The sequence below is a fragment of the Ursus americanus genome, chromosome 20, assembly GCF_024610735.1.
Source record: "Ursus americanus isolate L20-20 chromosome 20, mUrsAme1.1.p, whole genome shotgun sequence".
NCBI classification, from domain to species: Eukaryota; Metazoa; Chordata; class Mammalia; order Carnivora; family Ursidae; genus Ursus; species Ursus americanus.
The window spans coordinates 13,272,682-13,296,002 of NC_142146.1; the positions used below are offsets into that span (position 1 = coordinate 13,272,682).

The 23,321-nt window shown below is 43.2% G+C and overlaps 1 protein-coding gene across 4 annotated transcripts in view; it reads left to right on the plus strand.

Moving 5' to 3' along the window:
• OSBPL10 (oxysterol binding protein like 10) overlaps window positions 1–23,321 on the plus strand; it is a 291,431-nt gene that overhangs the window by 97,672 nt on the left and 170,438 nt on the right. For all 4 annotated transcript variants that reach the window (XM_087870137.1, XM_087870136.1, XM_087870139.1 and 1 more), the window contains exons 2-3: window positions 2,050–2,225; window positions 5,246–5,325. In XM_087870137.1, the coding sequence (XP_087726263.1) occupies window positions 2,050–2,225; window positions 5,246–5,325 (256 nt within the window). The remainder of the gene's footprint in view (window positions 1–2,049; window positions 2,226–5,245; window positions 5,326–23,321) is intronic.

The window sequence follows — 23,321 nt, forward strand, 5'->3', positions numbered from 1 at the left end:
AATGACAATGTGTAATTGTTGGGTTGCTGTGAGAATGAATTAGAGCAGAGGGTTGTCAATTTTCTTGGTTTGTGGTGCTTCTATGTGAAGAAACCCCTAAGTTTCATTTATGAAGTGGTTAGCTCCAAACAACTTCATACATATTTATGTTTTAGCTCCTTGGTATTTGAAAAAATAATAAACATAAATGGAAAAAAATGTTTGTTTAAATAACGCTAATTATTTATGAATGGGTTGTATGCACCTGTGGGCCCCGCGTGGCTTCTCAAGCCTTGGAATCGTCTTGGGCATCGCTGCCCTCTTTTGCTGTTCCACGTTGATGTTTGCTTCTTATCCCAGCACCTGCTGAAAACCCTACTTTGCATGCATGCATGGTAGCTGACCAGTTGAGTATGGCCGTGTAGCCCTCAAAAATGTAAACTGTTTTTTCAGTGCCTCTGTGAGTTCATAGTAGCGACCCAGGTGCTTTGGTGCCTGGCTTGGAGACTGGAATTTGGGGGGGTTTCCCACCCCTCCCCTTCATTAATTCATTGAACAAAAGTTCACTGAGTGAACTTGAGTGTGACGTGTCTGGCACTGTACTGGGCCCCGGGGTGGGGGGGAGAACACACTTCTGCCTCCCAAGGGGTGTTGAGTGTAGTGGGGAAGCTAGATGTGGAATTAGAGGCTTCTGCAAGTATAGACTCCCACTGGGGCTGGGCCGGGAAGGACAATTTCAAGGTGCCATGAGAGCTTGCAGGAGGAATAGTCGAGTATCAGGAGGGTTCTCAAGTTGGTGGTCCTTGAGTTGTTCCCGAAGTCTAAGAAGTTAACAGGGCAAGAAGGCAAAGAAACTGTTGTCTAAGCAGGAGGAATGGCATTCTGGGCAAGTGTTTTTCAAACTGTGATGAAGGACTCCCCTCCCACTTCCCCTCCCCTCAGTTACATTGTGGTTGATTCATGACTAGTGTGTAGCTTGTATGTGTCATGTGTGTTGGGCAGCATCCAGACTGTTTAATGAGACTGATCCACTGATCACGCTGTAGGATGTTGAAGCAAAGCCAAATTGCAAAGCTGTTCTAGACCTGGAACAAGCTGTGGGCCACACTTGGAGTAACTGTGCAAGACAGGGAGCAATAGCATGAGCCAAGGTCCTGTGGTGAGCGAGATGACTTGGGGACTCTGAGGGTGGAGAGGAAAGGCTGGTGTGAATGGAACAGAAAGTAAGAAGGTGGAAAAGTCAGCAGGGGCTGTAGTGAGCCTCTAGGCCCCAGGAAGAACTTGAGTCTCAGATGAAGACCTTTTCTTCCTGGCGGAGAAGGGGAGGTTGTGGTGGTGACCTCCTAGGTGATAGGTTGAGCGTACAAACAGACCAGATATGTGGCTACAAAGGTCTGTTTGAGTGATTTAGGCAACTGGCAGTCCCTCTGCTTTTACTTTGTGATGGCATTGTGGCCTCCCAGAGCAGAGTGAGCTCTTGCCTCTTGGTGTTGAAAATGATGGATCGGAGGGCCTGCTGGAGTGTGCCAGGTGGCTGAGCATGCCCAGTTCCCTGACAGGTGTCCCCTGGAGCTCAGGCTCCTTAGGGTTACCCATGCTACTGGCAGGAAGCTCAGGGCCCAGCTTGCTGTTCCCTGGGTGTAAAACGGCCTCTCTTAGAGGCTTAGAGAATCCCAGCTGTTCCTGTGAAGTCCTACAGAGTGTGTTAACTGAGGCTGTGTCCCAGTGCATCTGCTTGCCTTTTTTGGGTGGAGGAGGAGGGTCTTTCGGAGGTTTGCTGTGGTATCCACGGGCAGCAGGCGAGGTCATGGGCATTGCACCAAATCCAGAATGGACTTAGCCATTGCCTTGCCCAAGTGGCCCCTTATAAGCACCATTCTGACTTAGAAACCCAGGACTCTCTCCCTACTCCTGGGCTGACTTCTGTGGGGCTCCCAGGAGGGACTTTTGGCTTCCACCTTCCTGAATTGAGAGCCTTGGTGTTGATTTAAGGATTACTTTCCTCCTTTGCAGTGAGGGGTGGGCTGGAGAAGAAAAAAAAAAATGATGCACTGTGGTTTCTCTGCACAGGTACTTTGTGCTGGATTTCGAGGCTGGCATCCTGCAGTATTTTGTGAATGAGCAAAGCAAACACCAGAAGCCTCGGGGAGCCCTGTCTCTGTCTGGAGCCATAGTGTCCCTGAGCGACGAAGCACCCCACATGCTGGTGGTATACTCCGCTAATGGAGAGATGTATAAACTGAGAGGTATGTTCTCCTGCTAACTCTTCAGACGGGTCTCAGGGGCTCTAGTCCTAGTTGCCATGGTGATGGCTCTGTCTCTCTCTCTCTCTCTTTTAAAAAAAAATTTTTTTTTAATCACCTTTAGCAATTTGCTGTTTGAGGACTCTGTGGTCCCAGACACTGCCTCTCTTATGCCTGGGGTGGGGAGAAGGAGCTGACATTAGGGATTGCTTGTCCTGACTAACTGAGGAATTAAGGACAGGCGAAAGGTGAGTGACAGTAAAGCCAGCTCAGGTTTCAGATTTCAGATTTTTTGTATTAGCTCAGTGTATATTTTCTTGGACTTTACAGTAGGAATCCTCACTACAGTCCCCTGTGGAGCTATGCTATGAGGACAAAACAAGCCTTTCAGGGGTCAGGGCGCCCCTCCCCCCCCCCAGAGTTTTTCTAGAACCATCTCTTAGTAAAGGGCCCCTTCACTTATATTGTATTTATTCTGGTGTAGTATCAGAGTCTGGTGAGGAAGCCATCTGCTTGGGGTGGAGTTAATTTTTTTTCTTGCTTTTTCCCCTTCTCTTTGCTTCTTGAGAACTGAAGCTTGCTCAGCATCCTCATGGAGGATAATTCCCCAGGAAGCCCCGCATTGAGCCGTAACTGTAGGTCCTGCCACCCCCAAGGCACGTTCATTGTGCAGGTTTTTAGCAATGCCAGACCCGACTGTAGCAGTGTAATTGGATTGCTAGATCATTCTTCCATCATTCCATTACAGTTGCATTGCCAGAAAAACGGTCAGTTTTCTTCTAACGAAATAACAAAAATAAAAATCCCAATGTCCACGTTGGTGTGTATGCGTGTGCACACGTGCACGCGTGCACATACACACACACACACACACACACACACACACAGACACTGAGTCAGTGTTATTAAGGTCTGAGGAAGAAGAGTAGGACTTGTATGTATTAAGCGTTGGGGGTTGGTTGAGAATTCCTCCTTCTTATGTTTTTCTTTGCCCAACTAAGGGCTCAGTACAAAGAAAAGGCTTCTTCTGTCTCTCCTTGCCCCCAAGGAATGGACAATGATAGGTTAGCCCCTGCAAAGCCAGACCGAGGGCCCAGCCTCCTTATCTCTGAGGCCAATTTTCATCATTCCATCTCTAAGCTTTACTGCCAAAAGATGGAATAAGCTAATGTTTCTTTATTATCCATATACAAGCCATATTTCAGAATCTATAAAATAATCCGAAAACCTATGAAATAAAAATGCCTATAGTTGAAAAAGTTTTTCAGTTTTTGGAAACATGGGAAGATTCATGTTCTCTTTGGAGATTCATGCAGTGTGTATTCCAGCTGGCTAGATTTATATGGTCCTTGCTTTCGTTTTGTTGTTTATTGCTTAATAAATCGTTAGAGCAGAAACAAAAGCAGGTAAAAAACTTAATGGCACTCCCCCCCCCCCCCGCCTGTGGTTTATAAAATGACACAAACCCCATACAAATGAAAAAGCCCAACTAATATGACAATTGAGCCATCTCCTTTTGCCTTTTAAGAGTTGATACTATTCTCAGGATTATTAAACCCCAGGGGTTGGTTGGTTGGTTGGTTTGTTTTTTTTAAAGGTAGCTTTAATAGCAAATACAAAAGTTTTATTATCTGCGTGACATTATCGCAAGGGCTAAATTTAGCGTAAAGTTAGCAACTGCAGAAGAGGCGGGATAAATTTCTGCAGATACATGGCTGGTGCTTGGCTCATCCCAAGAGGATCTGGGTGTTAGTTTTCTCCTTGCACCTGTCACCTACACAGAGAGTTGAATGAGTCTTGATGTCGGTGGATGCACGGCTTCTGAGAGTGTTTTTGGTGCTGAGGACTGAACAGAACTGCTGTAAACTGGCAGTTCTTCCCTTTTCCAAAAGAAAACGGCTCTAGTTCCAGCAGAATCCTTTGGAAGTCAAGTTCACCTGGTCTTACTGGTCTACCACTCCAGATTTCCTTACCTGAAAGTTCAAGCTGAAGTTGAGTTGAGTTGATTGAACAGCACTGAGGCCCATTTCTGTAAACTTCCAAGGGAATCTTTCTGTATCTTGCATAGTCAACATTCATGCAGTTAATGTTATATTGAACTATTTACGCAGTTAATTATGCAGTGAAATTGGTGACTTAGATTTTATTAGAACCTGTTATGTATCCATGATAGTTTAAGAAAATAACGTGATATATTTGAGAAACGGGAGTCTAGATGGAAGGTAATGACCATATACTTGGCTTGTATTTTAACGTCTCGGGGGGAAATTTGAGGACCTCTATGGCAGCATTTGGTATGTCCTTCTGTCCAATCATAACATGAGGACACATATTAAAATAATTCAGTCGAATGCTTATTTTGTAGACGTTGGTGAGTCTACAGTATAACTCTGGAAATACCCAAAGGCCCTGAAAAACTATACTTTGAGCCTCTTATTCGCCACATGTGTAGAGGTGCTTAAAAATAATCGTGTTTCCTTCCCTGCGTTTTATTTTATTTTTTTATAGGTTTATTTATGAGAAAGTAGTGGGGAGGGAGTAGAGGGGGATGGAAAGGGGGAGAGAATCTCCAGCAGACTCCCTGCTGAGCTCGAGGCGCCATACAGGGCTCGATCCCTGGACCCTGAGATCATGACCTGAGCTGAAACCAAGAGTCAGACACTCAACCGACGGTGCTACTCAGTGCCCCCCCTCCCCCCTGCCTTTTTAAAGGAGTAGAAATGACTTTTTTTCAGAGGAGGCTAATAAAAATGGCAAAATTGTTCTTATAAAGGCAGACATTTCAGAGGATGTTTTTAATGTGGTTTAAGAGGGAATTTTCTGTTGAGATTTAGTGAACTTTGCTTTTTTTTTTTTTTTTAAATGTAAGCATAGGCTGTTTGAGAATATTGTGATCAGCCTTTGTTTTCCCCTTTGTTCTCTCCCCACCTCACTCCCTGGGCGCCCCCACTGCCTTAGGTGGGTGTAGAAATAGGTTGGATGCCTTTTAGAACCATCTGCAAGCCTTTCTTTCTCTGTTTTAGCTGCCGATGCAAAGGAGAAACAGTTTTGGGTGACTCAGCTTCGAGCTTGTGCCAAATACCACATGGAAACGAGTGCTAAGGTAAGTAGCCACGGGGCGGCAAGGAGGCATTGGAGTAATTTGGCTAGCTACCCTCAGCCCAATTACCTGTTTCGTTGGGGAAGCTGTTTTTCATGCCATTTCTGAAGTTACCCCCTGTAGTGGAATTCATATTGTCCTGCTGCATTTAGATCTAAAGCCAAGAGGAAAGTAGTAGGATTAGCTTGCAGGTAAGATGAAGAGGCCTACAGACGCCTCATTGGAACTGATTCTGGGAGGAACCTTCTATGGCTTTGCGCGATGTCCATTTAGGCAGCTGTTAATGTCTGTTGAGCAGCTGAGTGGATAATCTCACTGAGGAGGCGGAGGAGTCCGATTTACTGTTCACGAAGACTAATTGTGGACAGTGATCCTTAAATAAAACCTAGACCCCAATTGATGAAGAATCCTGCAAGGAGATTCAGCATTCCAAGTATAGACATGTTCTCGGGTCATTTGGCGTCCAAGTATGAATTCTTTTCTCGACAGGATTCGGTAGGAGGTCTTAGATCAGATATGACCTAGGGAGTTGGGAGGTAGGCATTTTCACGGATTATTTGGAGGATTTTCTAGCATTAGAATACAGGAAATAATTGCAAAATAAATTTATTCAGGGCAATAAATTTATTCAGGGCAATAAATATTTGTTGAAATCCATGCTCAAAGGACTACCCCTTTTATTCATGAATTCCAGTGTAGGTACGGTGCCTGACTGCATCCAGTAGAAAGACCGATCTACAAGAAACTTCTGGTTATTTTAATCCTATAGCCAGTCTGCTGTCTTGCCCAAGGAATGGGAAATGTCTTGCTTAGGTACACCTCCCTGTTCTGCCTCCAAGTACAAACTGAATGGATTTCTTCATAAGGATTTTGTTCACTGTTTATTTTTTTTCTTTTCTGAGACCTCTTTTCCTTGACTTGCTTACTACTGTTTCGCTGTCACCCCTCTTGACTTCCCCACGCAGAACCTGGGTTTACCATAGGTAGGGCCCTACTTCTAAAACTTTTTTTCTCTCTGGCTTGCTTTATTTTTTAGGGATTATGGTAGGCGTTCTGGACATTTCATCAGTATTTTAGAAACTCCTACGTAGGGCAGTTAATTTGTTTTTTCTTTTTATATGTATCTTTTTACTTTTTTATAAAACAGAACATGGGCACCTGGGTGGCTCAGTTGGTTAAGGGTCTGCCTTCGGCTCAGGTCATGCTTTCAGGGTCCTGGGATCGAGCCTTGTGTTGGGCTCCCTGCTCAGTGGGGAACCTGCTTCTCTCTCTCAGCCTCTCCCGTGGCTTGTGCTCTGTCTCTCAAATAAATAAAATCTTAAAAAAAAAAAAACCCGCAAAAAACAGAAGAGTATAAAATAAAAAGGACAGATCCCCCTCTCTTGCCATGTATGCTCATTTTTCACGCTGTTTTTGAAGTTACCCCCTGTAGTGGAATTCATATTGTCCTGCTGCATTTAAGTCTAAAGCCAAGAGGAAAGTAGTAGAATTAGCTTGTACATAGAATGAATCGGTCTGCAGACACCTCATTGGTACTGATTCTGGATTCTTGTACATCATTCTCGTAGATTGAGACGTGTTGGGACGTATGTATATCTGTATTTGTGGTTTTTACACAGATGGGATCGTCTCATGTATACAGTCCCTCCCCCCTTTTTAAAGGCATTTTGGAGATCTGATTAGACATATGGGATCTGTTACACTGTCCTTAGGATGGTTGGATGGTGTTCTAAGGAATGGATGTCTGCTTTATTGAAGTCCTCTACTGGTGGGCATTTAGGTTCGACATAACGCTAGAGGAAACATCTTTGTGCATATATCTTGTTGTGCCTCCCGGTGTACGTAGGAACTTACATTCGGTGGAATTGTTGGGTCGTAGACTGTGTCTGCTATGTTTTCCTAGACATTGCTAAATTGTCTTCTAAAGAAGTTCTCCTAAGTTGGACTGCCACCAATTTTGTGTGTAAAGATGCATTTCTCCCTCTAACGGTGGCTCTTCTAACGTTCAGTTTTTGACAGTCTCATGGATAAAAAATTAATCTCCCATGATTTTCACTTTCACGTCTACAGTGACTGGGGCTGAGTGTGTTTTCAAATGTTGATTGCCACATGTATTTCTTTGATGTGATCTGCCAATTTTTATCCTTCATCCCTTTTTCTATTGAATTCTTTTTTTCCCTCCTTGGTTTGCACTTAGCTGTATGTGTATTGGGCATGTTTGTCCTTTGCCTGTCATTTGTATTATAGATGTTTTCTCCTGGTAGGTCACCTGTATTTTGACTTGGGGTACATTTTTTGCTATGTAGGAGATTTAATTTTTGCGGTCAAATTTATGAATATTTTCGTTTTTGGCTTTTGGTATTACATCATGCTTAGCAAAGGCTTCTTTGTTCTAAAATGATGAAAACCTTCTTCAGTGTTTTCCTCCAGTGAATTTATAGTTTAATGATCATGTTTCAATCATTGGTTCATCTGGAATTTATTTTGGGTGTAAGAATTGAGGTCGGGAAACCAACTTGAAGCGCACGGATCTTTTAATGAATCACTGGAGACCAGGAAAGGTAAAGACCTCTTCATGATAGTAAGAAACGGGAAGGGAATTTAAAGATTCTCTGAAGGAGAATTTGATTTATTGATGTGTTCTCTGGGTGGTTTCAAGAATACAGATTAACCTGTTAATGTAGACCCCAAATAAATAATAATTTAGATGGCAGGGCCTGCAGGATTTCCTATTTGAGACTGGAAGTGGGATTGCTGGCCATCCCTCCTTTATAGCATAGCTACTGTGATCCCCTAGGGAATAATAATTTTTACCTTGTGAACAGACCTGGTTGTTCAGCAGAGGCATTATGAAGTCCAAGGCTGCTTAGGCAAAAGCTGTAGTGACAATGCAGTTGGGCTTAACATGGCTATAAACTTAATGTCCAGGTAACTGTAGGAAGGCTATTTACTTTGCATCATGGTTGTTAGGAATACATGCTAAGCCTTCTCTTTACTCTGTTCTTCTCCTTCACTCCCAGCAGGTCAGATCCCTCTCCAGTGGATTATAAAGAGTATTCTCCCTGTGATTGCTTGGAAGTTTGTCTTTTAAAAACTTTTTATTTAAAACCAGGTGTTCCCTGGAGCAAGTATGAGGCAGATGGAATGGTGCTGTCATTCTAACTCCCCTTAGAACTGCAGGATAACCATATTCATCGAGTCTGCGGAGGGCTTCATGGAGGACCCGCCCAGCAGTTCTGAAATCCAGACCTGTCTCAGTCAGTGCCCGAGGAGGTTTTCCCCAGTCCCGAAGTGAAGTGAGAAAAACATTTCCTAAATGTGCCTAAAGTCAGCTTTAGTCAATATAAAGGTTGGCTCTTAATTCAGAAATTACATTGCTTTGCTTTTTGAGGGTTAAAATACTCTTTTTATTGTAGAAGATATAGAATATTTATGGACTCATTGGTTGCCTTTTTAAAAAATTTAGGTTTATTGAGGTATAATTTACATAAAGTAAAATTCACTCTTTTAAGTGTGAAGTTTATTTTTTGATGGATGCATGCAGTCATGTAACCATCACCACAATTATCATTCTGCCGCCCCCAAAAGTTCCCTCTCTACCCTGTTGTGGTTGATCCCCTCCCCCTCAGCTCCAGGCAACCACCCATCCATTTTCTGTGTGTAGTTTTGTTTTTTCTAGAATGTTCTATAAACTGAATTATACAGCCTTTCACATCAGACTTCTTTCACTTAGTGTAATACTTCTGAATTTCACCTATGCTGGTGCATCAGTAATTGATTCTTTTTAATTTTAGCTATTTTAGTGACTATGTGGTACTTTTTATTCTTAATATCTTTTTTTCAAAAATGAAAAGTGATTACCAATCCCCAAATTAATTCCTGAAATATCAGGTTGAAAAGATTTCTAGGTGCATTACCAGATTAAAAAAAAAAAAAAAAAGTACAGGTTTTTGAAACCTAAGGGTCTGGCTGTCTAGTCGAGCCCTTGTGGTTTCCACGTGGGGAAGCTCCAGCTGGAAGAGTGGTGGAGCCAAGGCTCGAGCTCAGGTCTCTGGTTTCCTGCTCTTACCTCACACATGTCAGCCAGGGCTGCCATCTTTCCCTCTGTGGGTGATGGGGCCCTTTTTCGGACAGTTTCTTCTTCTAGATGGACAGAAACTGCCAAAGACTGAGAATCCTCCTCTCTTTTTAAAATTTTTTTATTTTTATTTTTATTTATTTGACAGAGACAGCCAGTGAGGGAGGGAACACAAGCAGGGGAAGTAGGAGAGGAAGAAGCAGGCTCCTAGCAGAGGAGCCTGATGTGGGGCTCGATCCCAGAACGCCGGGATCACGCCCTGAGCCGAAGGCAGACGCTTAACAACTGCGCCACCCAGGTGCCCCAGAATCCCCCTCTCTTGACATCACCTACGGTTCATCCTGTGACCTCTAGTTGTTGTTCAAGGTGCAGCTGCAAGGATGTGAGGTGTGTCTGCTAGGAAGACTAGAACACTGACTTTCTCTGAAAACACAAACAACAAAACAAAACATCTTATTTTTAATGCAGTATAAAAATTCAGACAGCATAATGCCCTGATTGGAAAAGGGTTAAGAGGGAGCTGTAGGGAACTGTCTTCGTGAGAATTTCCTAGTGTGTGACTTTGAAGTATCGAATGTAGGAGTGCGTGTCTAGTTTTTATCAAGTAGGTGGTGGTTAGAAAGCTCTAGGACGGGGGCCTCGTGGCGTTCTGGGGACTATGATAAGGACTGAGCATGGGAAAGGAACTGTCTGCTGACAGAAATAATGACGTTTAATACCTTCTATGTCAGTGACCATCACTCAGGATCACGCTACCCTTCACGAAGGTCCTGTGAGGTAGGTAGTATTGTCTCTCTGTTGACAAATTAGAAAGCTGAGGCCAATGGAACCTCAATGGTAGGCTCAATGTCACGTGGCCATTAAGTGAGTAGATGGGGACAAGAGCCAGAGTTGCTAAACACGCCCTCCCCCCCTCCCTCCTCCTGGTTTCCTGGCAGGAGCTATGGGAAGGTTCAGTATGGTATTGTCCTGGCTTGAACTCTATATTTTATAACTCGGGAGGGGACAACTCTGAATAGGACACCTAGAATTCTTATGTACTCAAGGGAACCCCTCTCTAGTCTTTTAAATAGGTTCTGATCCCAGAATTCTTCAGTGAGTTGGCTTGAAAGTAATATTGGCCTTTTGCCCTAAATTTTGTGATGTCAGCTCATAATGGTGAGCACTTTCGGCAAGTCCCCACGAACCTTGAATGACAAGTGTCTTCTGATGAAGTGCATGCATGTTTCAGCTCAGGACTTTCTGGTTTAGAAGAAATACTGTGGAGGGAAGAGTGAGAGGCCCTCCATTTAAATCCCCACTCTGCTGACGATGTGTTGAGCAGACCTGCTCAGGTCACTTTTATTCTTTCTGATCCTCTGTCCTCATCTTTGAAATGGTAACATCTGTCTCCTGAGGTAGTCCTATGGCGCGAGAAAGGGCATGCAGGCGAAAGCCAGTTGCCCACAGGAAGCACACCACGGAGTAAGGGGCTCAGTAGCTTTGGCCTGCTGCCTGAAGTCCGGCATCTCAGCTGCCCGAAGTCCGGCATCTCAGCTGCCCTTTGTGCTTCAACAGAACCCTCAAGGAAAACAAGTACGCTTTTTCATCCTTTGTGGTTATGTGTCTGTTTTCAGATGGGCCCTGTGATTTGCCAAGAGCCATATCAGAGAACTCGGGGTCCTTCAAAATCCGTGGAAGTCCATATTTGGGGGTGGGGAGTTGGAGACATGAATAATGCTGTTTCCAAATGCCTTTGACCTGTGGGAAAGTGGGATACTGAGGACAGCAGCCAAGTGACTAGAAAGCACTTAAGGACATTCCGATTTTGAAGATTTTAGTTTCATTGGCTTTTTATTGTGACCGAGGGAGACAATTTTTAAAGACTAAGCTTGATGGAAACTTACTGTTGTTTTCAGTATTTTTTTGTTTTTTAAAAATTTTTCCTGGGGCACCTGGGTGGCTCAGTTGGTGAAGTGTCTGCCTTTGGCTCAGGTCATGATCCCAGGGATTGAGCCCCACGTTGGGCTCCCTGCTCAGCAGGGAGCCTGCTTCTCCCTCTGCCTCTGCCCCTCTTCCTGCTTGTGTGCTCTCTCTCAAACAAATAAATAAAATCTTAAAAACATTTTTTTTCCCCCTCATCCAGACATGGAAGGGTGGATTCACTTGAGAGGGGCGGGGGCGGGGGTGACTTGAGTCCTAAGTGAGGCGTTCACTAGTCTGCTCTGCTAATTGAGCATTAGTACCTTCTCCCCTGACTTTCAACCCTAAAGGATAATGTGTGACATGCGGTAGCAATTATCACTTTTTCAGCCAGTGACTATGGTGAGATACAGCGCGGTCGATCAGAAGCTTAATGGAGCTCACAGCTTCCCTTTTTGGCTCAGCTGGCCTCTTTCTGACTGCACCCCATCCCTACCACAAACACACTCTCGTTATGAATTCACTGCTGACAGTCGTGAGGTCCCCCCCCAACAATGTAAGTAGTAGTATTTTTTAAAATTATGAATATTACCCACACTTAGTAGAAAGCATTCAAGGAGATAGGAAAATCTGAAGAAAAAAAATTGCCTCCAATCCCAGTCCCACACCCAATCTCTGATGATACCATTTGGGTGTACATCCTTCTACACACTTTTTTGTGTGGATAAATAGAGTCACATGACTGCATTTGTAGGTCCCTCCTTCCTACCTCTTCACATGCACAGAAATCACACAAATTTGTTTTCGTGAGCAGCTTACCTGTCCCATGAGGATGGATTGTAAGACCAGGCTTTGGCCCCAGGCCTCTTCTCTGTGTTGGGGTTGTTTTATTTTTAAAAGGACTGTGTGAGTATTTTGCTGTTTCTTAGAGCATTTCCGGGGTCTACACTGTGTTTTACTTCCGGTCAGCTCCCTGCCCTTCCGTCTTGGTCACTTCTCATCCCCTTGTTTCTTGTTCTGCTCTTGTTTAATTCCAGAGGGGGAAGTTGAGGAAATAAAGGACCTTGGTGTATTTATCCATCCAACAACATGGAAAATGTAGAACTTTATTTTAATCTATGGGGAAATGAGGTAAGAAAATGTAGAAACTTGAGGCTTTTGAAGTAGTTAACACTACTCACTGTATTTGAAATTCTTTCTCTGGGTTCTCAGGGCCCCAGGCCTGACTCCATCCTTGTATTTACGACTCTGGGCTCCAGAGATCCCACCCCATCTGAATCCTCTCCTTAATCATGTGTCCCCTGAGAGTAAAGACTGACTACCACCTTCACTTAGGAAGTCAGTAGGTCCCAGGGAATCTGTCTGTGTAGAGTGTTTGAAGACACTGTGGTCAGATCAGATTGGTGTGTGGTTAGGGCTTGTGGTCCTTGCCAGGTAATTCTAAATTAAAATGCAAATTTCAGGGTACAGTCTTTTATGCAGATTTGGTCATGGAGGAATATGATTGTCTAATACAGGATTTTAAATTCATTAGAAGTCTTAGGAGGTCTTGGATGAGCAGCGAAAGCTGCTGAGTTTCAAGGAGGGCATATATAAATATTCATGCTGGAAACTGCCCAAATCACAAATATTTTTTTTTCCCATCCCCTAAAATGATAGTTGGCATACTAACTCATGTGAGTCTTTGTGGTATTGGAGATCAATCCCCTCTGTGGTGTCTGAGAGGTGGACTGGCCCAAGAGTAGGTGGGCCAGCTCTTCTGAAGATAATGCCAGGTAAGGGCCTGCCTATGTTTTTGCACGACCTACAGCTTTCCCCTGACCATGGACACCTGTCACCTGTGATATAGTTCCTAACTCCCATCCCCTGCTGTTGCCATGACAGCCGGTACTCCCCAGTGATCTAGAGGTTCAGTTTGGGTTTGATGGGACATTGGACAATGAGAAAGGAGACGAGAGAGTGATGGGCTGGCCTGGCAAAGAGGCTGGTGGTGGTAAGAGCATGCTCTGTGGATGCCTTCTGTCCTAACGGCAGTGTGGCTTGGGTCAAGAGGCCATACTGGTGACTCTGCCCCTGGTAGCCATGTACAGAGAACCTGGCCTTGGGGACGTTCGGAGACCTTCTCTGGGGAGACATGGGGGCATGTGCGGACTACTTCTGGGGAATTAGAAGGATTGTCTGTTGAGGAGAGGTTTGGGAGGGGAATTCTGACTGAATGTTAAATCCACGGCCCCAGTGTGAAGAGTGAGAAGATTTGGAACCACGAATGGAATGGTTTCTCCCGGCAATCTAGGTTTCTGAAGGCGGGAGACTATAACTTCCCCGACTCTCTGCCACCCTGGGGTGTGAGCCAAAGGGCTTTGGCGAGGTGCTTTCATATCTTGGTTAGAGACGTATCACAACAGGAAGCACCTGCTTTCTGAGACCAACCCAGTGACATCTGTAGAATCTGACACCGCACGGCCACAAGGGACGTCAGATGCCATCGAGTCCAGCGTCTCGGCCCCACCTCCTCTCACTATTTGAGCAAAAATGCTACCAAAATATTCAAATAATGAGGTCATGTGGGTTGATTCTCCTCAAAACAGTAGCCAATTTTAGTCACCCAGAGAAGGCACCGCTAGTAACTCACTGATGAAACGCTAAGAATCCTGGGGTAATCTGACAAATGACATTAGTTTGGGGCCTCTGAGAACGATTGAGAATAACTCAGAAGTAATAGAATGATTAGAAAGTGGGAAGAGATTCCAAACTCCCTTTGTTCCACTTGTCTAAAGAACAACAGAGGTAAGAAATAAGGACAAAAGGTAGGTTCTAAAACTGTGCTGTCTAATATGGAGGCCTCCGGCCACATGAGGGTTTTTAAATTTAAATTACAGTTGACCCTTGAACAATGCAGGAGTTGGGGTGCTGACCACCCCACTTCCCGCAAGTCAAAACATGCACTTAGAACTTTTGATTCTCCCAAAACTTAACTACTGATAGCCTACTGTTGACCAAGAAGCCTTACTTATAACGTAGACTGTTGACTAACACATATTTCATGTTTTATGTGTTACGTACTGTATTCTTACCGTAAGGTAAACTAGAGAAAAGAAAACATTAAAATTTTAAGAATGAGAAAATACAGCACTGTGCTGTACTGAGAAAAATCTATGTATAAGTGGACCCTCCACAGTTCAAACCCATGTTGTTCAAGGGTCATCTGTAACTGAAATTAAATTTTAAATTAAGTTCCTCAGTTGCACTTAGCTCAGTGGTCCCATCTGGCTGATGACTGCCATATTGGACAGCACAGACACAGAACATTTCCATCATCACAGAAAGTTCTGTTGGACAGTGCTGATAAAGCTTCAGTGACTACTTTACGGGTTCTAAGGAGGGAACTTACCAATGTCTAGTTTAATCTCTTCTTGCTATGGATTTTTTTAAAAAAGATATAAATGGTGTCCTGCCCCTTTCCCCCAAACCTGTGTCCCTTCCTACTGTGCTTCCTTTCAGGAGTTCTGGTCTGCTCCACGACCTTGGCATTGAACTTCTTGATCACTCACTTCTTCAGTTACATTATCTGTGCATCCAGAACATTCGCCATCCTTGTTTGAAGGCAGGAACTCATGTTCTCTTCAGGGCAGATTCTCTACATGCCCCCCCTGCCACTGCCTCTGTTTAAGAACCTCTAGTATGAGCTTTTGTGAGGAGCAGAGGAGGGACGGAAGGTTGCTAATGATGCTACCCCCTGGCTCCAACAACCTTCAATAGCAGCTTACTTCCTGAGACAAGGTCCCGAACTTTACCTTGCCACTGGATGCCCAACACGTGTCAGGTGCAGTTTCTTTCCCTCCACCTTATGTGCTCAGGGTTCTAGACAAGTGGGTCCCCAGCACACTGTGTAGCCTCACGCTTCTTTGCCTTTGTTCATGTTGTTTCCTCTGCTGGGATGGGTTCGCCTCTCCATTCTTTATGTGGCAAATACTCATGTGGTCTTCAAGGCTGATATGCTTCTGGGATGGCTTCCTGACCTGCCTGGTCAGAGTGGATCTTCTCTCTTCTGTGTTCCCATTTATATCAGTACTCAGCTGTAAGCACATCCCTTCCCATGAGAGCGTGTGTGTGTGTGTGTGTGTGTGTGTGTGTGTGCGCGCGCATGTGCATGTACCCTCATGATCGACGGTGTGGCCTTAGGATCCAGGACTGCAGGGAATTCACAGCTGTATCTTTATACCTGCCACCGTCCTGACATGATGGTGGAGATAAAGTACTTCGTACATTTTAAATGTCAACCGTACTTCCTCCTCCCTCGCTCCAATAGGGACAGTAGTAGTAGCGGCGGTGATGGTGTAGGGTTGGATTTGGGTTCTTTAAAAAACTGTATCCAAGTTGTCATATTTTCCTAAAATATGGTATTTTGTATTAGATCAAATGTTTGAGGATTTTTTAATGTAAGAGAGCTATTAATGTCTACCAGTTGAAAACCAATCCAGAGTAACATTCAAGCTAAGTGTCTCTTAATTCTTTTTTTTAAGACAGAAGAAAATAACAATCATAAGGAACATGTTTTTGAGAAAAGAGAATAATAAATGGCATCTATCAACACACTTTTATGTGGGAAGTACTATGAGAAGAAGTTTTCTTGGATTATCTTTTTCTTTTTTTAAGATTTATTTATTTGAGGGGGGGTGGGGAGAGGGAGAGGGAGAGAGAATCTCAAGCAGACTCCCTGTTGGGTGCAGAGCCTGATATCGTGACCTGAGCCAAAATCAAGAGTCAGATGCTCAACTGACTGAGCCATCCAGGTACCCCTCTTGGATTATCTTATGTATTTCTTACAACAGCCCTATGAGGCAGCATTTTACAGGCAGGGAAACTAAGGCATAGAAAGGTAAGCAATATACTTGCCCAAGGTCACACAGCTAGCAGGTGACTGCCATCTTTTTTTTTTTTTCCAAAAAATTTGAGATCCATTTCACATACCATTAAATTACCTTTTTAAAGTGTACAATTCAGTGGTTTTTAGTGTATTTACAAAGTTGTGTAACCATCACTACTGATTCATTCCAGACTGTTTGATCACCCCCCAAAAGAAAGCCTCTGTTTCCATTAGCAGTCACTCCTCATTGCCCACCCATTTTCTCTCCCCAGCCCCTGGCAACCACTAACCACTGTCTCCAAGGATTTGCCTATTTTGGACATTCCGTGTAAATGGAAACCTTTTGTGTCTGGCTTATTTCACTTAGCATAGTGTTTTCAAGGTGCCTTCATGTTGTAGCCCTGATCAATACTTCATTCCTTTTTATGGCTGAATAATATTCCACTATGTGGGCATGCCAGATTTTTCAATCCATTCATTCATTGATATCTGGTTTGCTTTCACTTTTTTGGTGGTGATGAATAATGCTGCTATAACCCTTGTGTACAAGTTTTTGTGTGAATATCTGTTCTCCGTTCTTTTGGGTGTATGCCTAAAAGTAGAACTGCTGGGTCGTATGGTAACTCCATTTAACTTTTTGAGAGACAGCCAAAGTATTTTCCAAAGAAGCTGCACCATTTTACATTTCTACTGGCAGCGTATGAAGATTCTGATTTTACTGCGTCCTTGTCAATACTTCATGTGGTCTGTCTTTTCTATTATGACCATCCTAGTGGGTATGAAGTGGTATCTCACTGTGGTTTGGATTTGCATTTCCTGAGTGACTAATGATGTTGAGCATCTCTTCATGTACTTCTTGGCCATTTATGTATCGTCTTTGGAGAAATGTCTATTTAAATCCTTTGTCATTTTTTATTTTTACTTTTTAATTGTTGAGGCATTAACAGTTTTTTTAAAGATTTATTAGAGAGACAGAGCGCATGCAGGCACAGGGAGAGGGGCAGAGAGCATCTCAAGCAGACTCCCTGCTGAGCACAGACCCCCCCAATGTGGGGCTCCATCCCGTAGCCTTAAGATCAGCTGATCTGAAGATGAGCTGAAATCAGTTAAGGGGACCAAGCCACCCAGGCACCCCAACAGTTCTTTACATGCTCTACACACTAGACCCTTCTCAGATACAGGATTTTCAAATATTTTCTCCCAGTCTATGGCTTGTCTTCACTCTTCTCATCTTTTCTGACATAAGTACAATTTTTTAGAACAAGTGGAGCATCTGCTTTTGTGGATGAAGTAAGGAGTTGGATTCAAAGGACTTGGTTTCTGGCTATCTAGCATACTTACAAGCATTTAACTAGTCTTGAAGTCTCAAGTAACTTAATCTCTCTTAGCTTCAGTTTCCATGTCTATAAATTGGGTAAAATAATGGCATCAACCACACAGGGTAGTCTTTAGAATTAAATGATATCAATCACGTCACAAATACCAGTTCTTTCTAGAACGTGAACTCAACCAGCTCTGCTATATCTCTGACCAGTAACTTTTGTTGAGCTAGTTTCCACCTGAAGATGCATCATGGGGGAGTAGCTAAGGCCCTCCCCTAAAACCTAATTATAATGACTCTCCCTGCAAGGTTTGATAGACTGCTCAAATGTCCATATTCCTTATGTATCAGAAAGCTCTGGTAGAATCCAGACTTAGCCAGTTTGGCTTTGTTGATATTGTGTGGCCTTGTGGTGAGTGGCTCTGATCTCGCTTTTTATGAGGCTGTGGGGTGGACTGTATTGGGTTCAGAACTAACCCTGTAGTGCCACCAGAGTCTAGGCTTTCCCCGTGCCCCGTGTACGAATGGAGGCAATAATCGTTGGTAGGAAAATGGAATTGTGGGTTGTGGGTAGGATTCAATGAGATCACAACCGTGGCACATGTGCTATAGTGCCAGATGCTGAGTTAGTTTCCATAAGAGGCGTTGGGTTGATGGGGTGCGGGGGAGAACCCTGCCAGGGTGGGCCTCATAAAGTGATCACCCTGGGGAATGGCTAGTACCAGACTAACCAAGACTGGAAACTGCACATATTGCAAAATGGGGTACGTCTGATAAACGAGTTACTAAAATAATCAGAAGAGAAAACTTTAAAACAATTTCAACAACAAAATGTTAAAATTGATGAAAAGTTCAAAAAAAAGGGGGGGGAGTATAGCACTGTAGAACCAATCAACGACTCAAACCAAAAAAACAGGAGACACCTACATACACCCTCGAGCTCTCTCTCATACACACACACTCACACTCTCAGTATTTGGAAGGACAAGCAAGCTAGTAACAGTGGTTGCCCCAGGTGAGGTGGGACGGGGTATTTAGGGTTGAAAGAAAGTAGAGATGCAGATGTACCCTTTTGATACTATTGGAAATTTTCACATTGTGTATTGATTTAGTTACATATATAATTGATGGAGCTGTTCAAATGGTTAAAATTTAAATTTGCAAAAAAAAAAAAATGTTTCTTCAAGTGGAGCCAAGGCTATTTTGCTAAGTGCCCTGCCGTCTTAGGGCCCTGTCAAGTTGGTCCTTTTATCTTCAGAGAGAAGCTCTTCATGGGGCAGTCACTGATAAACCTGCTTCTCATTATATTCCTCACTTGAAAGTCTTAAAACCAAAGTCCTTGAAGATTCAATAATTCCAAATTCCTGCCAATTTAGATTAGCATTCTATTCTTGTTACTCAGAATTGATTTTACTTGATATGGGTTGAAGTGTTTAAACTTTAATGCTCTTTGGGGCAAGTGTTCCTTTCTCCCCTTTTATTTGAATTAAACAGAATTTAACGATGAACATGGAGTTGCCTCTAACTCAGCCGAAGCCTTTGGTGTTGGGGCAGTTGGCTGAGTAGGAGATTTAGCTCCTGTCCTGGGTTCTGGAAGCAGAGTTTCTCCCTTTGCAGATGGCAGTGGGGTAAATGCTACTGGACATGGAACCCCTTACCGCTTCGTACCCGAAAACATTTTTAGAAATCACAGGGGTCTTGGGGCACCTGGTGGCTCAGTCAGTTAAGCGTCTGCCTTCAGCTCAGGTCATGATCCTGGGATCCTGGGATCTAGCCCCATGTCAGGCTTCTTGCTCAGCAGGAAGTCTGCTTCTCCCTCTGTCTCTGCCCCTCCCTTTGCTCTGGTGCATGTGTTCTCTCTCTCCCTCCCTCCCTCTCTCAAATAAAATCTTAAAAAGAAAAAAAAAATCATAGGGGTCTCAAAAAACTCCCACAGCTTACTTTATTATATACTAGCCTGATTTAATATTTTAGAAATATTTTATTACCTTCCCCCAAATTGTTGGGTAAAAAACAAGATGAATTGCATCTCCCATTGAGACCCTGAGGTATAAAGTGCCCCAACTTGAAAAGCAAAGTGTCTGGGGGCTACTTTCTGTTTTTCTAAGTAGCAAGTCTTTGGAGGAATAGAATACGTTGGGTTTAAGCTTGATAAACTCTCAGTAAGTAAAGTTAGACAAGCTCATCTGAGGATTTACTCTTCCCTTGACTCTATCTTCCCATTTTCTGCTGTTGGGCAATTTTACTTTTGTGTTACATTAAGCTCAGAGCCATTTTTCTTCTAGAGTTTTTCACAGATAATTACCTTTTGGGTACTTAAAAGTAAGTGTAAAACATCACCCTCCTAAACACACCATCAAATTAAGTAAATAAAACACAATTTAAGAACAGCTTTTATTAAAACGATAAAGTTTGGGGATTTTTTTATTGTCTTAATAAAGTGTAACAATGTTGCATACTTCTCCAGCATAATTTTAGAATTAGGCTGCCTGCCTTGCCCAAAAGGAAAGTATTAGTGCTGCCCAGGATGATGATCTTAGGTCAAGGGGACCTTCAGGTTAAAGAAAAAATGCTGTTTTGATTCAGTTGAACTAATTCCACTGTTTATCTGTACTTAAATAGGGCTTTGTTCCAGAATAAATAATTTAGTTGCTGTTTTCTGCCTAGAATATTGGTGGATGATTTTATATAGATAGGCTTCTGTGGGAAGTTTTAATTCAAGGCAAGATAGACAACTCTTAGTCTGAGGACATTTCTGCATCAAACTTCACTGTGGACAAGCATGAAGAGGGCACATCAGGGAAGAGGGGGTCCAGGCATATGGTTGGGATCAGCTGTTGAGAGCGGGGTTGTTTGATCCTTGTTTTGCTGACACTGGGAGAGAGGCTTAGAAGGTCAGTTTGGAAGGAGTGTTCAGCGAATACTGAATTCTTAAGTACCATGAGGGTATGGTCATGGGCCATGGAGAGTGGCCACATGAAACTTACACTTTCATGGGGAAGAGCGTCAACAAACAGATTCGTACTATGTATGTCCGGTAGTGCTAGGTTCCATGAAGAGAAATACAGCAAGGTCAGAGACTAGAACATAGTGAGGGTTTTAAGCTATTTCTACTCAAAAATCTACCCCACGTATACTGCATTCTTTAAAAATGGCAAGATCTTAAAAGACCAAGAGGGCTGTGGAAATTTTCCAGATTAAGTGAGGCTGGAGACCTGACAACCAGATGCAGTGTGACGCTAAACTGGATCTGATTTTTGAATTGACAAGACTAGAACATCAGTGGATTAGATGAAGGTAGTTGATAACTATATTATGATTATGTAAGAAAATATCCTTGTTTTTAGGAAAGACACACTGAAGTAGCTAATACTTTTTTTTTTTTTTTTTTTTACAGATTTTATTTGTTTATTTGACAGAGAGAACAGTCTCTTTGACAGTGAAGAGGGAACACAAGCACGGGGAGTGGGAGAGGGAGAAGCAGACACCCCGCTGAGCAGGGAGCCCGATGTGGGTCTTGATCCCAGGACCCTGAGATCATGACCTGAGCTGAAGGCAGATACTTAATGACTGAGCCACCCAAGCGCCCTGAAGTAGTTAATACTTAAGGGTAAAAGGCCATGGCGTATGTAACTTGCCCTCATGTGGTTTAGGAAAAAGTTATATATAATTATACTTAATGTGTGCGTGTGTGTATAGAGGGGGAAGGGAGAGAAGAGAGGGGAGAAATGACAAATGGTGTAAAATGTTAATGGTAAAATGGAGTAAAGGGTATACAGGTGTGTGTTTTTTGTTTATTTTTGGCAACTTTCTATAAATCTGAAAATATTTCCAGATAAAAAGTTTTTAGAAATTATGTATAGCCTAATGCTTTTTAAAACAAGATCCTAAAAAAAAAAAAAAAAAAAAAAAAAAGAACCCAAAAAACAAAAAAAACCCAAAATTCTATTTTTTGAAAAGTGCATATATTCCCTGGGAGAAACTTTCTAGAAGTCATTTACGTATTAGTATGAATTTTAAGGAAAGTGATTGTTCACTTGCAGCATCTACTTGAGATTAATCACCAAGAACTCTGTGGTTTTCTGATCATTAAAGAGAATTTACATAAAGGAAGCATTGTAGGGTCACTGCAGTCAGGCTGGACTATTAGACCTTGGGGAGTAGGGAGGATGATGTGTCACGGAAGATAGATTAGATTTGGAAAATAAGGTTAGGGCAAGCCAGTGATAAACTAGCACTGGGTTGAAGGTTGGCCTTTATGGTTGGGCAACCTCTATAGCCCATTTGATATGCTGTCTTTGGTATTTACCTTAAAAAAAAAAACCAAAAAAAAACTTTATTGAGATAGAATTCACATATCATGAAAGAAAGTTGTGGATGACCAGTGATAATATTTTATATAAATACAGTATATAACATGATGCCAGTAGCTATCAAAATTAATCAAAATACTAGGCACAGTGGCAAGTACTTTAATAAACATCACTTCATTTAATCTTTACAAGATTCTTACAAGTTACATCCTAGTTTCCTAGTAGAAAGTGAAGATCATAAAAGCCTAAGAGGTTATACACCACATACCTGGTAAGGGCTGAATTTTGAACCCAGGTCACTGATACTCTGCAGCCAAGGGACTGGGCTACCTTCCATGTCTGTGACCCCCGACGTAGGGGCCTTGCAGGCTGAGTGAGCAGCCTCTTTGTCTCCAGTACCTTAGAAGAGCATAGGGGCCTTGCAGGCTGAGTGAGCAGCCTCTTTGTCTCCAGTACCTTAGAACAGCATATGGGGCACTTTCTGAAATACATAAGAAGTCAAATGATACTTTTCAGCTCAAGAGGGGAAGAAAGATTTTGTAAGTAATAGATCTTTAATAGGTTACAAAGGAAATGAAAATGTTTGGGAAGTTGAGTGTTTTAGGGTTAATGTCCCTAGGGACAGTGCTGGGCTGGATAAACTATCCCATCTATCCACCCTACCTGCCCCCCACCCCCACCCCCCCGCCACCTGAGCTGTGTTCTGAAGCTGGCTGTCTAACCCTGACTTGGCAATTTTTGGGGTCTGCCAGGCACCAGCATCCTACCCTCTCTTGCTACAAATGGAGTGATTCTGTTTCTCTCTTACAAACTTTACCCCCATCATCTTCTGCTCTTAGCTGATTTGATAGCCCTCCACAGACTCCTTCATAACCTTCTCTTGACAACCTAGAGAGATTATCAAGAAGCCCTGCTGGGGTTAGGATCCAGGGACATTGTCGTCGGAACCCTGAGTTGCATTCGTAGGTTGGCACTGCCTTTAGGATCTTTGTTCCCCCTGTATCCTCCTTGGCCGGGTCAGCAGCTGGAAAGGTTGCTGATGCCTGACACCTGTCTTTAGGATAGCTGCTTTCATTCATCCGCTCGGTGGCTTATCTCCTTGACCTCTTCTTTTGGTCCTCCTTAAGCCCCGCTACTTGCCGGATCTGTCTACCTCTTTTATCCAAAAGCTCTTGTGTGCTAGACAGTATGCATTTATAGCCTAGACAGTGCACTCTACTTGGTGCCCTCTCTTCCAGCTGCTGGCATAGAAGCTTGAAGTTTCCAGGGATACTCAAGTATTGATGTAAAAAAAAACAGGAAACTACTTTTGGCCCATGGAAATAGCTCAGATGCTACAAAAACACGTTCTTGTCTCCTGAGTGAATGGTGCACTGTAGTTAATACGCTCCTTCCGCATCCGTCACCTGACACCAGGGTTTCTCAACCTTGGCATTGTAGGCGAGGTAGTTCTTCGTCGTGAGGAGCTGTTCTGAGCCGGGTAGGATGATCAGCAGCCTTATACCCGCTAGAGGGTAG